This window comes from Camarhynchus parvulus, chromosome 2, assembly GCF_901933205.1.
Source record: "Camarhynchus parvulus chromosome 2, STF_HiC, whole genome shotgun sequence".
NCBI classification, from domain to species: domain Eukaryota; kingdom Metazoa; phylum Chordata; class Aves; order Passeriformes; family Thraupidae; genus Camarhynchus; species Camarhynchus parvulus.
In genome coordinates this window covers 112338590-112356409 of record NC_044572.1, presented here as the reverse complement: position 1 = coordinate 112356409, position 17820 = coordinate 112338590, and the positions used below count along the sequence as shown (strand labels likewise).

Here is a 17820-nt window from a genome sequence, read left to right as displayed (position 1 = left end):
CATCTCAATGGTGGGTGCCTTCTTCCCCTAAATATCTACTTGATGGCAGTGGAATGTGGGGGCCGGGGGGAAATTCTCCCTAAGTATTGCTGTAGCTTTAAACACATGTTAGAACTAACTGTGCAAAGAAAGAAACATCAAAGAATGTATTAGGGAAAGCAATATACCTCCTTTGGAGAAAGGATAGAAATATAATCTTCATAAATTAGTCTTGCTTTTTCTTCAATGACGCTTTTGTTGGATTCTTGTTTTAGTTCCTCACAGGCCATCCAGAAAAGCATGTTTTCCTCGCTGAATTCTGTTCGCAGAAATTCACGAAAAGCATTTCTGCCAGCTGGAGTAAGCATCAACTTGTCAAATGATTGAGCCCAGGCATTTACTTCTTCAAGAGTGGGAGCAGGGCTTAAGGAGGAAGAAGAGCAAAAGGAGAGAAACAAATGATTGTTACTCAAGCTGTTTGCAGCTGGCAGGAGGCATCTGCCATCACAATGGAACTAAATTGTGAGGTTCATGGGGTTCTGATTCCTCATTGCAACCACCCAAGTGCAAACTTGTGTAAACACATTTATAAGATGTTTTTGAAAGTGTGCTTATCAAAAGCTCTGATGCAGGTGATTGCCTCTGCTTTGATGCAGAAATTGCAGTTTACTGCTCAGAGTAATTGCAACAAAGAAGTACCCATGCAGCAGCTAGACGTTTTTTCTATCCCTAATATTCCTTGTTAAATTATGGTTAAAAATTGAATGAAAATACATATAAAGAAGCAGTGATTCAAACACTTTGAAAGGTATGTTACCATTTTGCAGGTGCTTTTGCCTGTTTGAGCATTTCTGAAGAAACTGTTGCCTGACTTTTGGGAGGATTTAAGCTCCAGTTTATTATTTTTGTAAGGCTGAGCACTGCCGGTTAAGCTCATTACATACTTGCTGGGTGGGAACAGGGTGTATTTTTAAATTATTTCAGGAAAAAGGGTTAAATTTCATTTTACAATGCTAGTTTTAATTTGTCATGGGAGTGGGGATGTGCTTACATGCTGCATATAATTGAAGTAAAATATTTTAAATCATACCTTTGATTCATTAGGAGGTAAAAAAAACAGGTGACTTGCAAATTGGGTGTAAATGACAAGTAGATAATAGTTATTTTCATATTTCAGGTAAACCATTGCAACTACTTAGTATGGCTTGTTGGGTTTATTTCATTTTAGCTTGACAGAACACTTAATAAAGACCATACCTTTCCTCACAATTTGGAATACCCTCTGCTTGGAGTTCATGAGATGTTCTCCTTGCTCTCTCTTCTTCTTGATTTCTAACAGTAAGACTGAAAAGTAGCAAACAAAGTTTTAGTCAACTTTATAGAGAAAAGGTCTGAACATACACTAGACACTTTTCCTTCTATACTAAAAATAAAAATTCTAAAAGGACAGAAGCTAATGATAGGCACATTACTCACAGTTACATTCTGACCTTATTTTTACAATCGTATAAGCCTTGAGTGTAGCTGAATGCTGTTTAATACTCTATGATACAGATTTTCTACAGAAGGAGCATAGTTCCATAAAATATCTCAAGTTGAAGGGACCCATAAGGATTGTCAGGTCCAATTCTTTATATATACATACACACACACAAGTGTGCATGGGATGCATACCGTTTGTCACATACCAAATCTATTCTCTGTTTGTTTTTGTACTGTGTATGCTCAGTGCAATGCTTTTACTTAAGCTGGATCTGATGAACTGGCTTTATGTGAGTTAGGTTTCAAGGTAGGTGGGTTTGGATTTGTTTGCATTTTTTTCCCTCAGTTGTGATGAGGGTTTGGAATGGTGATGTCATGTCACAGGAAAGCCAGAGTTCAGAAGCAGGACACAAAATTTAAGACAGCTAAAGACCTCTCTATGTGATGTTGGAAGGGTAAGCACTTTCAGAGTTCAGATGTAGATACAGCCAGATTGTGTGGTGATTGATTGCATCTTAGCAAATTGCTAATACATGTGTCAAAATGTGAGATCTGGAGCACAAAGAGCAGATCTATCATTGCTGAATATCATTTTGAATATGTCTGAATGGAAACACTTGTTTGTAGCATTGCAAAAACAAAGTTTGCTGCAATCACTAGTGATCACTGACAGTTTTTGATATCCCATGGAAGGGTAGCTGTGAACTCCTGCTTCTTTCATGAAATGTCAGTTAAGATAGCTTTAGTTTTTAAAAATTTCTTTTGTAGTTGTAGATGATTAATTTTCATTTGAAACTGGATTTGAAAATACAATTTTTTTTGGGAGTGGGGACTACATTCCAGTTCATCCAGACTATGGTAGCTTAGTGAGAAATGCATATGCATACACACATGCTATCATATAATCTGTAAAGCTGCTTAAAATATATCAAGAAGAAAAGTTCCCAGTGTTTTTTATATTTTATATTGCCTGTTATTTATATGAAACGGGTCCTCCAGCTGAAACAAGGCAACAAAGTTGCTATAACTTCTAGGGAAATACCGAACTTTATTTCTTCATTTGTATCTCACCTTTCTTTCATGCTAGTGTTCTAAATTTTGCTGCCTTAATCCCTAAGAATCTCATTTATCTCTAGGAAGGTTTTGTGTTCAACCAGTGGATTTTTCTGCCTGTTTTGCATTCTAAACTCTTGGCCAAGTCTTATTTGCAGCCTTTTTGTTTACTGGGCATCTCCTTCTCTCTCTTTGTCTACTGTTTGTCCATAATCTGCAGAGACCTACTTTTCTCTTTGCCACAGCAGTCCATGTGTTGAAGATATAGGAAAGCTTTTGTGTTGCTGAGATGGAGAACAGATAGTGCAAACACTTTTTTTCAGCAATATCTGAACCATTTGTTCAAACCAATGAGCTATGTCAACTTACCTTTTCAGAAAAAAAAAAAAAAAAAAAATGTAAGTAGTAATGCTAGTTCTTTTTTCTGTTAGATAATATGGTTCTCAAGCCTTTAATACCCTTTTTAGCAGTGGTTCTGGCCTTTTTTGAATATGTAAAGTAATATGTCTTCTCACACACAGACAGGCAGTGATACTCTTGTCAGAGCTATTTTTGGATTGAGGGAAATCAACAGATCCAACAGAAAGGAATATAGTCTAATAGGATAATGCACAGAAAAGGAAAAATACCAAAGAAATAACAAAAGCCTCCCTAAGAGAACATGCCATGCTTCAGAAAATTACTTCCAGGCAGGCTCTTTCCCTAGAAATGTACGAGTAAACAATAAAGAGAGTAGTGCAATACTGTATCCTCTCGGGATCTGGAAGAGTAACAGGCTGGAGGCTTGGGCTTGACTGTAGGAATGAACACAGGCTCTGAGCATCCAGCTGAGAGACTCATTTCAGTTCATTCTAAATCTACTATTAAGAATATGCTGAATATTGGATGTTCAGCAGCTCAGCAGCATGACTCATGGAGACTGTTATTTTTATTCCTATTCATAATCTTTCTGTTCCAAGAGCTTAGTCTATTTTGAGGAAATGGTCTATGAATGGGGAACATAAATAGCTTAATTATGGTTTGTTTTGCATTACTTGCTACTAGAAAACAATTGTTTCAAAAAAAATCAGAAATTATTTTAAAGCTGAAACAAGCTACTCTGCTTCTGAGCCTGTACTGGTTTCCCAGATGATTCTGAAATGCTAATAGGAATTTTAAGCATCATGAAATCTGGGTACTTTCACAAACCCTATTGAGTAAATTGCTTTCATTGAATTGTTTGAATAGTGAGATACACAGAAAATGAGCATCCTGGAAAATATCAGGTAAAATCACCAAAAAAATGTACTTTATCAACAATTTAAAAGGTAAAATACAAATTTTATATACTATGACAGTAGATAAATGTGTCTTGTTTTTTCCTTTAATTTTTTTCAAAAATGGAAAACCATTTTTGTGTAATGCAGCTCTGGACTGAGCCACTTGCAATTGCACTGGACAGCTGTTGAAATGGCATTGGAATTTGTATGGAATGCTTTAACACACATGCAATAGGTCACAAATTGATCCTGTACAGGCAGGATCTCTATGTCTCTCTAAATTCTACCTTAGTTTACCTCTAAGCACCTGCTGAAAAGCTTGGTAGGATCAGAGCCAGAGTTCTTGGCATCTCACAAAGAAACCCAAACCTCCAAGCAGCCTTTTGTCCTTGCAAAATATTTACTATTTGCATTAGGGAGGGCAGAATCTTGTGTGTCTTGGCTTCTGATGAGCTGAGTACCAATAGCAAGGAAATGATCAGTCTGCTCTTCCCTTGCTTTCTAATGGTGTTCTCCAAAGCATTTGCCACAGGGCGCTATTGGAAAACAACATTAGTGGAATAGATTCCTAGCCCAGGCTGTAAGTTTATTTATGAATGCTTCCCATCACTTCAGTGCCAGGTTTGCTTGCTCTGAAGTGTTTATGTGGTGGATAGTGAATCTTCACAAAGGATTCACTTGCTGTCAGAATTTTAGCTAAACTCTGTGGCTGTTTAAGACTTTTTGTTTATTTGAATGCAAGTTCTACTCTTACCCATGAAGTAACACTTTGCCCTAACCAGATACAAGGCTTTTGAGTATGGGAAAATTTACTTCAGTTTAGAATGAAATCACTTGTATCTGGAGGGGCTGGTAAGAAAGTGAAGGTGAACACACTGTTAATTTAAGAAATCAAGTGGTTCCTCCTCTTTTGCTTTGATTGATAAATTTTCTTCCTTAACAGAACTGGGACTTTTGTAATGGGAGTTTTTCTGAATTTTTTCTGCTTAGCTTCTCAACTTCAGCAAATACCCACAATGTTTAAAGTTTCTGGTCCCAATGATTATCTTCATATGAGTTGCAGGTGTCATGAGTTGGCAATACTAATTAATGACAACAGATCCAGTTACCTTCAGGGGATAAGAAGTGTGCTGGGCACCTGCTTATTCATTTTCTGACCTAAAAATTCTTCCACCTTCTCCTAACTCCATTTAACACCTTCAGTGCTGCTTGTCAAGGCCCAAATCTAAAAATAAAGCTCTGACATATTCTGGCATTGCTTTCAGTTTTTAGTGGGAGCCTTGGTGAAGCTCAGTGCTGAGGTTAGCACAAAACAGACATTACATAATGTTGACAAAAAAAGAGCAATAGAGATACTACAGATATTTCTTTTAAAATCTGTTATTTCAATGGCAGGAGAAAGAAGGAGTACACTGGAGTAGAGGGTTGTGTCTAGTGGTAGAGCACAGCAATCTCTTTGTGTCCGAGATCTGCAGAATTATACAATTTGTTTTCTTTGGCTTATGCTGTCCTGTGCAGGAGCTATGTGTCCCTTCCCTGCTATTCTGTTCCCTAGAGGCTTGAATGAGAGGGGTTACCATGAGCAGCTGCAGCAGCAGCACCAGCAAAAGCAGCAGGCATTGGAGCCTCGATTTCCTGTGCTGAGCTGAGCCTGTGCAGCACCTGGGCTCTCCGGGGTCGCCGCCATCTGCCGTTTGCGAATCTCCGTCCTCTCCGATCCCATGGGCTGCAAGCAACAAAGGAAGGGGGAAGTAAGAAACATCTCTCTCCGTTTTCCTTTTTTGTTTGCTTTAAAAATCCTACCCAGAAGTGCTAAAGGCCACAGCCTCAAGGGAACTGAAAAGCTAAGTCACTGATTTTCCCCCATGGAAGTTCTAAGGTGTTGGATCCTTTGGAAGATTCAATCATTTAAGTGCTGTGATGGCAGGCAAAGAGGTAATGAATTCTTCATGTGTCTGGAAATACAATGAGAGTGGAGTGGTGATGCAGAGAGCAAAAGGTATGAGTGAGGGGCCTTGGAGAGCTAGAGCTCTTGGCACAGAGGTGTATGAGCCCAGGAGTTGAAAAGGGTTTCCTGAGGTTTTGACTTCAAGGCCATCCTAAGAAAAATGGTACACAATAGAAGTAATTAGGGCCTCTTCTTCTTTTTTTCTTTCTTTCACCTGATTAGCCAACTCTCAGTCTTCACGATGCTTGAGTGAGCTCTCCTGAAAATCTGGCCTTTGGTGAATATTGAGGATGTCTCAAACCTCTGGTTCCCTTTATAGCAAAGGGGGAAGGGCCAATGCTATTTTCTCTATTGAAGGTCTGACTGCCACAGTTTTTAAAAACTTTTACTCTGTGCTTCTGTGAAGGTGAGGAGGAAACACAAAACTAGATGTTATTAATTACATGGTTTTCACTGAGGCCCCCAACTGAAGACAGCATGAAACAGTTTTTGGTGGATGCACTGGTTGGATTTTTGCACGGTTGTAGGAAGCCTTTTTGGAGACTGCATTTTGCAGAGTGTGCAGATAAGTGGTGGTGATGAAATGACAAGTCCCCTTGAAGTCCCTGTTCATTTCTGACTTATCTCTGAGCTTCACATTTGTTCTACAGCACTTAATAGTGCTCTCCCTGTTATGCTGAAAGTTGTGCCATATGTAAGTGACAGATGTCTTTGAGAGATGAAATGCTAGCTTGTACAAAGATGAGTATGGCTTTCTTAATCTTATTTGTATTTGATTTTTGGATACATAGCTAGTCATCCTCCTGTGTCATGAGATCCCTTTGTGTGTAAGTTTGTTTCAGGTTGCTAAACCTTCTTTTGAGGCCATGACAATTGTAGGGGAATTAAAATTAACTGCTACCAATTTTGAATTCTTTTTTTAATCTATAATATCAGACTTGAATTTAATGAGATAAATACTTGGGGGTTAAAAATTGCTTTCCTTTCTAAAATGTTCATCCAGGTTTAGGAAATGCTGCTGTTTTAACTTGAGGGGGAATGTACAGATGGTGTCACGGACCCGACAGAAGTGTCAGGAGAAGAAAGAATGTTATTTTAGCAGAGTGCAGCATTACATTTTGCTGCACTTTGGCTACTGTGGTTTTTTCAATGTTGAATTTATTTCTATCTTGTAGAGCTTAATAGTTTTTGTATTTGTGAGAACCACCCACTCTCCCAAGAGACAAATGCAGGACACGGTAGCAGAAGATGCACCTGTGTAGCAGGAGGAATAAAATACAAGAACAACAATATAGATAGAAACTACAACCCATTTTAAAACTCTGGAGGCCCAATCTGACAAGCAATGCCTAAATGATCAGAAATAGAAAATCAGAAAAAATAACATAGCTTCTAACTGCCCCTCCCCAACCTTTCTTGTTTTGAAATGTGAAAGGATCACTGAAATGTAGAATGTATTTGTAGATTCAGATTTCTTCCTGTCAGCTTCAGATTCACATGAATGGAATGAATAAGTATTAATTTCCTTCCAGATACCTGTACTTTTTAAAATGGAGCATTTTCACGTTTCAATTAGAGAGTGATAGCATATAAAACATTTTTTGAAAGATCATATATCTAACAATATTTCAGGCTGCTTTGGACAGTAAATTATAATTATTGATTAGAAAAATGTAACTTGGATTCAGACATGTGCTGTTTATATAGCCTAATACATTCACTCTTACTTCTGAGATAATTTATGTTCACACATTCATATCTCTAATTCATATTAATAATGAGTTAGCCTGGGCTAAATACAATCCAGGGCCCATGTTACAGGATGGCAAGGTAGAGAGCTGAGCAGTGGTGCAGGTTATTACAGAGTTGTACAAACTCCTTTGGTGCACTTAGTATTAAGTCCCATAGGACAAAACCGTGTCAGGCTGGTCAGGTACACAGAACAAGCAATAAGTGATCTATCTCAGCACTGTTTACCTAACTTCAAAAGAGCTTTATTTTATGTGTGTACGATCTTTCTGCTGCTTCTAATATATCCAGAATTTCACCGTAGGACATGGAGGCTTTCCACCACACTTTGCTGCTTCTTGCTGCAACCACCAGAGCTGTGTAATGAGCCTGGCCAGGCAGTTGCTGGTTTGAGTTCTGCTGTGTGCAGGAAAGGGTAGTAGATTTATCAGTTAATCCAGTGAATGTTATTTGTAGGAATTAACAAAATTCCTTGCTCCTTTAGAGTACAGCCCACATTAGCAACAATTTAAGCAATTGCTTTATTGATTTGTGGATCTGTGGGAGTTGAGGTGGTTATTATTTTGCCTTCAGTAGACTTCGGGCTCCTTTGGGGCAAAAAAGAGAGGATATTTTTAGACCTCATAGTGAAAAGGTCTTCTAATATAATTTTAGAGTTGTTACTTTGGGACATCAGATTTCCAGACCACTCTGAAGGTGCTATGGGAATGAAAAAACTGTATGAGAACCCTCTGTACTGGATGTTCTCTGCACTTTGAGACTGGAGTCTGCCTTCTCTGTCCCCACCATCTGGAGCAGCAATGTGCCTTGTTTGAAAATGGGTTAGAGAAGAAAACACAGAGGATTAGAAAACTGGAGATGGACTGCTATCCTATACATGTTTCCTGAGGAATCCAAAAATGCTTTTAGGCTACTGATGGAATGATGTAAGACACCTTTAACCAAAGGACTTCAACCCCTACTATCTCATGCTCTGTTTATACTCAGAGTGGGTATGGTTTCAGCCACTTGCTGAGTATAACACGAATAGTCAGTAGGGTCTAATTTTGCCAATATTGACTCACTCTGAGGAATCAAATCCTTGAATGGGACAGTCAGTGTCAGTGCCCAGATGGCAAGAGCGGGTTCTGTTGCAGAGGTCCTCACGGTGGTGGTGTTGGCTGGGTCACATGAGGCTCTGGGACCTGCATTACTGCTCAGATCCTACACTTAGCTGTCTCATGTGCCTTGGGACCACTCCAGCACATGCATAATCCATCCCTGGTGATTGTCTGGAGCTACAAAACATCTTCTACCTTCCTAAATTGTGTGCATGAGTCTATCCTGCATGATCATTTTTGCGTCTGCAGGAGGTTTCTTCTGACTATGGACAAGTAACTGGTCACTTACAAGCCTCCTCTGACTACACACAGTCTGTGCAGAATTGGGTTGATTTTGTAGCTTTGGAGTTTCTGGATATCCTCCACCCTGGATATTTATCAGCACCCTGGAACATAAAGAAACTTTTCCAGGCAGTGGGTCCTAGAATAATTCCAGCTGGAATAATCCACAGAACCATCTAAATTCCACATGGAGTGTGCCAACTGCTCAAAAACTTAAATGAGAACAAGGAGCAGGAGTTGAGGTGATCAGCTTGTCTCCAGTTGGTTCATTGTTTCAAGCCAATCTAAAGTAGCATCTCTGCAGATGCCAAGGTGCAGACTTCCTGAATCTCCCAACGAAAGAGATGGCCTTCTCTATATAATGATAACAACAAATTGAGTCCATTATAAAATTGTCCCTAAAGAGCAATGAAACAAAAATAGAGCAAAATTAATGGCACATGTTCTTGCTTCTTAACTGGCTAGATAGCATCTATGAATCATATAAAAATGTATGTGCTCATATTATTGAATGCTAATCAGTAATTAAAAAAACAAAAAAGTCCAAGGATTTAGGCAAGCATCAGAGATGCTACTTTTGACAATAGTGGCAAAACCACTCTATGCCTTAAGAGTAATGCTGAAGTGGTGAGATAAGAATGTCTGTCATAACTTTTGCATAATTCCAAAGCATACCTATCTGACATTCAGATTATGAGGCATTTCTCCATGTAACCTTATAAACATGAAGGAGTGTAAAGGTCAGGAGTGAAAATTATTTCCCTGGTTAAAAACACCTCAGGTGATATTTGGCTTAGTTGTAACATTTATAGTATTTGCTAATTCCTCAGCAGAAGGGTGGGCTACAAAGAAAATAGCATTCCCAAAGGAGGGATATTTAAAATCTAAGCCACAAATGTCAATTTAAAAACCAAAACAAAACCTCAACCAAATAAAAAAAAAGCCTCAAACCCAGGCATATGCAGAAGATTGTAGACAAAACTTTATATTTTTATCCCCACTTTATGCTAAAACACAATGACATTTTTTCAGCTCAGAGCGCAAAGATTCTATTTCTTAAACTTAATTACTGAGACTTAATGTTCCCTCCTTGTATGCATTACCATCAGGCAGGTGTGCAAGCCTTTAGCTTGTTCTTGGGGCTGATTTGCATGGCCACAGCATGAAGCTTCCCCAGTAACTCCACAGCCTGGGAAGCCCTGTGCTGAAACACTAGCAGACAGGCACTTGGAGTGAGGGCACAGATGTGGATCATATAGTCCAGTTACTTTTCAGTAAATATTCAGGCCTGGTCCAAACTCCACTAAAGCAACGAAAGCCACCTCTTGGTGCCAGCAAGCTTTGGGTGAGGTTACCTATCTCTCACAGTCACTGCTTTGACTTTGGATCCTCCCAGTGATGATAACCAGTGAGTTGGAAGAGATTCTGTTCTTATCTACCTTATCAAGTCATAAGAGGCTTGCAACTGGGGTCAAGTTCCAAATAAATCTCTAAATCTATTTTTTAACAATTCAGGTATATTTGAGGCTGCAACAAACTCCCACTGAAGCCTGTGGCAGTTCCCTGTCAGCTGAAATATGAACAGGAAACTTGATGCTCATGCTTCTTCCTTTTCATTGACAAATGTGACAAGCAGGCTTTCTGCATTAAGGAGTGTGCTATTTTAGTCAGAAAAGAATTCTAATATATGTTAATGAACTCGCCCACACATATGCACATGCTTTAGGCATAGTTGTCAGCTTGCCCACTTAGTAGGTTAAGAGCAAGAGCTCCTAAAAGTTACCTTGTATTATTGGAGATTTGGCATATTGTAGTGGGGTGGCTGAAGTGGATGAGAGTTTGTGACTGCAAGACAGAGGTTAGCAGAAAGGAGAGTGGCAACGCATGGAATAAACTTCTTTTTATGTCACTGCTGTGCCCAAGCCTGTTAAAGGCTTCAGTGGATAAAGTTGCAAGCAAAAGTGTTATCCTGTAACTATCAGCTCTGGGAAACTTTCATGTCAAATGTCCAGAAACTGAGTACCTTTGCTTGTTTTACTTAATTTATTTTTCCAGAGGAGCAGCAGCTCAGAGGAGCCGAGTTCATCTATCCATTTATCCATCTAAGCATTGCTTTCCATTTCAAAAGGAATGGCTGAAAGGGTATCACATCCACACAGCAAGAGATAAATGGTGCCTTGATCATGTCACCTGTCACAGATATTTTTCTACCAATGCCTTGGATGTCTTCTGCTCCTCTTTCTTTGGTATTCAGTTCTGCCCAGTTGGCCACCACAAGGCCACTCTCTGCAAAAACTTCCTGCACTAAAGTCTTTCTCTGAGCAAAATCTGACTTTCCTGTTAGAAACCTAGTTACCTGGGGCTTCAATGGGATTTTTGTGGAGGCTTTGTTTGTTTTTCAGATGGATGTCTATATCTCCTCTGGATAAAGAATTTCTTTAGTTTGGATTTTATCACAAGAGACTTCATTGAAAATGTAACTCTAACATGTAATTCACAGGGTCACTGTCACTATTTCTCCTGTAATAAGGGAAATACATTAAAGAATTCTTTACCAGTTGCATAGAAAAAGCAACAATAGCAATCTGTAGTTTCTGTCCAGCTGATTAAGTGGATGCTATGACAGTGGGGTAGTATGAATGTAAGTATGGATATAACTTCATCCCATGCTGAGTCCTTCATAAATTAGGTCACTGCAAACTGCAATTAAGTTAAATCAGTGTCAGGATCTTCTAGTCTGCACAGCACAAGCTGTCAGCATCCCTTGCCTTGTCTTCTGTGGCAGCTGGGGTCAGCCTCAGTGGATCTATGTCAGTCACACTGACTGATCAGCTCTCTTAGAAGAAAAACCAACATAAAACCCCACAGACTTCTCCAGTGCTGGGATTTTTACCACTGCTTCAACCCTGCTTTTGCTGGCTCTGATGTCAGAGAAAGCACCTGCTTCTAGTTATTTTTATGCAGCTTGTTTTAAGAAACAATAGCATTTAAAAAATCACTCCTCCTAATATTTTACAAATCTCTCTACTATGAAGTGAAGCTGATGCCTGCAGCAGTTTACTCTGCTCACTCACATTATCTCCTCCTGAGCCCTTGGTTGCATTGTGCTTAATTATGAATGGCCCCCAAAAAGCCCGTTTTACTGTACTATGAAGTGACTCATATCACACAGAAGCTCTGACAACTCGCACCGGGTACTGGAGGCACATGGCGCTGTGTTAGTCAGTGACTCATTTCACATTGTACTCGGTGCTGAGATCTGACTCACATCGAACTGTGTGAGAAGCTGACTGACATTGTGCTGGTCTGAAAGCTGGTTTGAATCGGGATGACTCACCCTGGAGTGCATTAAGCGGTGATTCACACACTGTTTCCTATTGATTCCGATTGTCGCGATTCACTTCGGATTGTACTACGCTGGCATCTGGCTGCTCTGCAGGGCAGGCGCTGTGATAGCAACCCTCTGCCTGGTGAGCCCGGCTGTAGTGCCAGCCTGCAGTGTCAGCCAGGAGGAGTAGTACCAAAGTCAATTTAGTGCTGAAAGAAGGTCAGAATTTGGCTTAGCACGCATTCACTTTGACCATGCATGACACTTCCTGGGCTTCTTTCCTTCACCCGGCTTTGACAAGTTTTGAAAACAGCAAGTGAGGAGTAATGAACCTCTAGCTAAGAGTCCTCTTACTTCTGAATGCCAGGAGATCCCCAGAGTACTTCTGAGACTTGCTGTTTCCTTTGTCACTTAGTGACAAGAAGATGGGATGAATTTCTGTAAGTGACTGAGTACTGATAGTTGCTTAAATGCTTCAAGCTCATCAACATTTGACCTAAGCTCCAAGAGACACAGACACCCTACAGCCTGAAAACTCCTCCCTGGTACTTTAAGCTCAGTCCTCAGACACCACTACTCAATCTGTTCTAAGCAAGGGGTAGAGGGGTGTATAACAGCTTAGGTGATGCTTCCATGATTAAGTATTTGGGACCCAGAGTAAAGATAACAAAGTTAAGTATTGATGAGAGGAGTAGATAAAAAAATAAAGAGGAAATAAAGTAACTGTTCTCTCAACCTTTCAGCATTTTATAAAACACAGTGCTACTTTTACTTTCAGTTGGCTCTGAGTTTAGAGAGACACTCCTAATTTTAACATGACTAGGAATCTCCTAGTGGATAATTATTCTGGTGTTCTGTTTAGTCAAACTGGTGTTTATTGCTTCTGGTCCTGCAATAGAGCAGTGGTGCAGCTACCTCCACAGCCCACAGCTCTGCAGAGCACTGGATTCGATGCTGACATTCTGTTTGTGCAACAGAGGTACAGGGAGACTCCTTGCCATTACATCATAGCAACAAGCATCATATGAAAAGTTTTCATTTTACATTTTTCAACAGCAAAAATGAAATAATGGAATGGTTGCATAAGTAAATTACGCCACTATTAAATTACTGTAGGTTCTTACTGGAGTCTACAAGGATAATCTAATTTCACTTTCTGTATTTGTGTCCAGTTTTCGTTACCTGCTTTTTCTTACTCACTGACGTTACCTAATGACAGAGCTCGGGAAGAGCTCCTTCTCTTGATGAGGCAGGCTGGCACTGGAAGTCTCTCTACGGAAACATCAGCCTGTTGCTGCTTCTCTCTCTAACTTGGCCCCGGGCTCCGAGAGCAGACGCAGCACCGCGGGACCCCCTTCACGGTGGGGCGGGGGCTGCACGGCTGCTGCCGCATCTTCGTGAGACGAGGCAGAAGGGCCCTGAGCGGGGGCCGAGCCGAGGTGGTACCTGCGCTGGGGCCGGGGAGGTGGCGCAGCCCGGGGCGCGATCCCGCCCCACGGAGGCATCCTGACCCCGCTCCCGGGGCCGAGGTCAGCCGGGTGTTACCCGGGCTCTGCGCTGGGAGCTCCTGGGGAGGGACGTGGCGGTGAGAGCCCGAGCGCCGGGGGCTCCCGGCTTGCAGCTCCCGACCCTCCGAGAGACCGGGGGAAACGCCTTTTGCGCCGGGTCCCTGCCGTTGCTCCCGGGGAGGGCGGCCACAGCCGCTGTCCCGCCCCGGCCGCAGGGGCCACCGTCCTGTCCCGTCCCGTCCTGTCCCGTCCCGTCCTGTCCCGTCCCATCCTGTCCCGTCCCGTCCCGTCCGCCCCGCTGCACCCGGGGCGGCTCCAGCTGCGGCACGGGGGTCGCACCTGCCCGCAGCTCGGGATGGATGCCGTGCCCGGCTGCCGCCGGGCGCGACCGAGCGCTACTCACGGTGTCGGCAGCGGGGCCCGGCCGGGCGTCCTCCCACGCTTCCCCTCCGGTCCCGGCGGGCTGGGCGACCGGGAGCGGCGGCTCGCCGGACCCACGCATGCGCCCGGCCCCGCGGGCTCGTCTCGGTGCGGCCGCGGGTGGGTTCGCTCGCCGTGCCTGGAGCCGCAGGGAGCGAGGCCGGCAGCCCGCGCTCCCCGCCCCGGCACGGCACGGCTCGGCACGGGCCCGACGGGGTGGGCTGCCGCCGGGTCGCCCCTGGCGAGGCGAACACCGGGGGCTGCTCCGGCTCAGGGCTGGTTTGCAACGGGATTAAACACAGCAGCGCCCGCACGGCGGCGGCGGGCTGAGGAGGGCGCGGGGGAAGCCATGGGACGGGCGCCGCAGGGAGAAATGCCGGAGAGAGAACGGCGTGAGAGCGTGTGAGTGAGGAGTGTGTGTGTGCGCGCTTGTGTGTGTGCGCGGATGGGAGGGAGTGGGAAGGGCTTGGAGAGGCGGCGGTGCCGCCGTGGGGCTCGGTGTTGGTGCTTCTGTGCTCACAGATGCCTTAGAGGAGAGCCGGGCTTGTCAACCCGGCGCTGGAACATGCTCGCATTTTAAGTAACTGCGTGTTAAGATACACGTCTTCCCTCCCCTAGCTGCCTCCCGCTTTCCAGCGGCGCAGGGCTCGCCGCCGCCGGGCTCTCTTCGGGCTCGCCCTCCCGCTCCGCGGGGCAGGTGTGACACGGCTGCGGCAGCGCGGCTCCGGGCAAGGCGTGTGCCAGGCGCCGCTGGGCTGGGAGCTCACCCTGTCCTCGGAGGCGCCCTTAGGAGCATCGCCACGTTTAGGGGATTCTCTCACCGATAATGATCCGCCGCCTCCACCCCCCGGGCACCCGTCTGCCGGGACAAGGGTTAGCGGGACGACTGCGCCTTGCTAGTACCTCCGCCGCTCCCGGGCAGACCGACACTGTCTTCCCGTGAAACCAAGACTGATCCGGTGCGTGAACGCTCTGCGCGTTCCCGGTTCCCGGAGCTGGGCACGCGGCTGCCGTCGGGGCTGTTCCCTTCCCGCCCGCGCACCGGGTGCGGAGCAGGGCGGCCGCAGGAGCCGCCTCGCCGGGGCCAGCGGACCCGGGGGCGCTGGGGATGGCAGGCGGGACCAGCAGGCTGGGGATGGCAGGTGGGACCAGCGGCGGCGCCCGGGGCTTTGCCGCGGAGCTCGCCCGGCGCCCCCGAGCCTCCCACGCCGCTGCCGGCTGAGGGCACGTGGGCAGACAGCGGCTTCCCTGGTGCGGGGAGCAGGAGGAGGAGGAGGAGGAGGAGGAGGAGGAGGAGGAGGAAGGGGTGGACGCGGCCCCAGGAGCGGTACTCACGGCGCCGGGAGGCTCGGGGGCAGCGCGGGGCTGCGGCGGCGCGGCTCCGTGGCACGCCGGGCATCTCCGGCGCTCCGGGGGAGGCGGCTGGGCGGCGGCGGCGGCGGGGCCGGGGCGGGGGCCGGCGGCGGCTCAGCCCAGCGGCCCCGCAGCAGGGCGGCGAGCGGGCAGCGGGCGGGAGCCCCGCTCCCGGCCAGCAGCGCCGCCAAGCCCGCGGAACACAAGCGGGGCTCCGGGGCGTCCCGACGGGGCGCCGAGACGAAGCGCGGGCAAGGCCGGCGGGCAGGGAGCTGCGGCCGCAGGAAGGGGCTGGAGAGCAGAGCTGACAGCGAGGCGAGGGGCCTGGCAGGCCTCGGAGTCTGCGGCGAGCGGGGGAGGTGTGGGAGCGGAGGGACGGGGCGGGAAGAGAGAGAGAGAGAGAAAGAGAGAGAAACACAAAGTGAGCATCACCGAGGGGGCAGGCGGGGGCCCAGCACAGCCAGCAGAGCCCCGCAGTGCTAAGATGAGGGTTGGAGTGCTGGCAGCCGTAAGCCCACACCCTGCTGCCCTGGCACCGCCCTTGCCCCCATGTACGCTCAGTCTTTTTAACTTTCCTAAGCCGGTCCTTCAGGCGAGGGCCGGAGCGCAGCTCTCGTACCCAGCCAGCGCCCATTGGGGTTCGGGGCTGGCCACAGTGCCAGAGGAGCACGGGAGCGAATTTGGTCACTTACAACCTACACCCAAAGAGCAACTCCCAAAAAATCCCCACCCGAAAAGCCAACCGCAGACGACGCACGGAGCTGCGGCGGCGGCGGGGAGCGGAACAGAGCCATCGCCGCCCGGACCTGTCCAGGGTCCTGAGCCTGCCCGCGCCTCCCGGGGAGCTCCCCGGGCCCGCCCCGATCTGCGGGCGTCAGGGCGGCGTGACCCTGCCCTTCCTCGCTGAGTGCCATCGTCCTGCAGAGAAGGAGCCGTCTGGATGGAGCATGGGCCCTGAGCAGGAACGGACAAAAATCACTGCTCTGCTTCCCTTTTCTCTAGCAATGATTTCTACCTGTTTATGTTCGGGGTTTCATGATTTCATCAATGTTTAGACCATCCCAAAACATTATCCCTATTTCTGGCCTGCAGCCAGACATCAAAGAGACAGAGAGGAACTGAAATCTACACAGTGTGAAGAAAGCCCTTCCCACAGTGATGGTGCTGCCCTTGAAGGTCAAAGGCACTGCCATAGCAATGGGACAACGTGACTGTGGTGCCATTGATGCCAGGGAAGGTGCTCCTTAGAACTGAAACCAGCAGGGAAAGCTGCCATTCCTACACAGAAAGAGAGCTTGCTGTTGCTTAGCAGCAGAGAGTTCCCCTAGGTCTGTTTGGAGAGGTGAACTACGGCAGAAACTGGACAATGTTCCCAGGAGAGCAGCAAAAATAGAAAGGTTGATTCCCACCCCACAACCCCACTGAGTATTCCTCCTGCCCAGTGTCCAGGAGGCCTTCTGCGAATCCCTGCCTTTTTGGTTGTGGCAGAAAGCATAGAACTAATGTTGAACAGATTTCTGTGCCAAACTACAAATGCTAAGGCCCAGACAGGACCTATGGAGATATTATAGGTTTGACAGGAAGGATTAAATGACACTGCCTCGCTCCTTGGCAGAGAAAAGGGAACAAAGTCTCAGTAAGTGTACTGAGGTGGTTGTTTATGTGGATTAAGACCAAGCTCAAAACACCAGTTAACACCACTGGGCTTTGAATTCAGATCTTGGTCACTCTACCAGGACAGGCAGTCATTTCTCAGACTGGTGAGTAAATGTGACTTTCCTAAGACCTCTCTAGACTACGGACCCAAGTGGCATCCTAAATTTTAGCAGAAATGCTTGATCAAGTTCAGGTTTAAAGTGCTGGCAGAATGTAGCCCCTTTGGAAGGTATGTTCTTGCTCCACCATCCTTTCCTTTTGTCTCAGGAGAGTCATGATCTGTTGTTTGAAATGGGGGTTTGAAATAAGAAGATCTTTAAGGTCCCTTCCAACCCAAACCATTCTATGCTTCTAGCTGATATCTTATTAAAGAAGGCTATACTTTTTTTTCAAAATTCATGATGCATAGTGATGGTGGGTAGTACTCTATAAAAATATGATATTTATGCTCCCTAACATAAATGGTGTTAGATAAAGAAAGCCACCTAAGCTAATTCTGTGGTTGGGGTTTGTAGGCAACTCTGTCTCACTCTGTGGGCAGGTGCCTCTGCATCACTGCATGTGTACACAACCACATCCTGAAACAGCTGACTGGTGTGGAGGCATAAAGTCCTCACAAAATTTTTAACATAGTCATCTTCTCCTCCTTTCCCCGTGAATGATGGATGCAGGCCGATGCCCAGCTGCATGAGATAGAACTGCA

General features: G+C 45.7%; 1 protein-coding gene across 2 annotated transcripts in view; it reads right to left on the bottom strand.

The window, feature by feature from the left end:
* Positions 1–17820, bottom strand: part of RGS20 (regulator of G protein signaling 20) — a 34497-nt gene that overhangs the window by 1971 nt on the left and 14706 nt on the right. Inside the window, exons 1-4 of one of the 2 annotated variants that reach the window (XM_030968700.1) lie at positions 14092–14191; positions 5351–5499; positions 1237–1323; positions 168–402 (exon numbers count right to left, since the gene is read on the bottom strand). In XM_030968700.1, coding sequence (XP_030824560.1) covers positions 168–402; positions 1237–1323; positions 5351–5499; positions 14092–14190 — 570 coding nt within the window. In that variant the 5' untranslated portion in view covers position 14191. Of the gene's footprint in view, positions 1–167; positions 403–1236; positions 1324–5350; positions 5500–14091; positions 14192–17820 lie in introns of those variants that run through there. The other variant, XM_030968709.1, reaches the window with a different exon arrangement.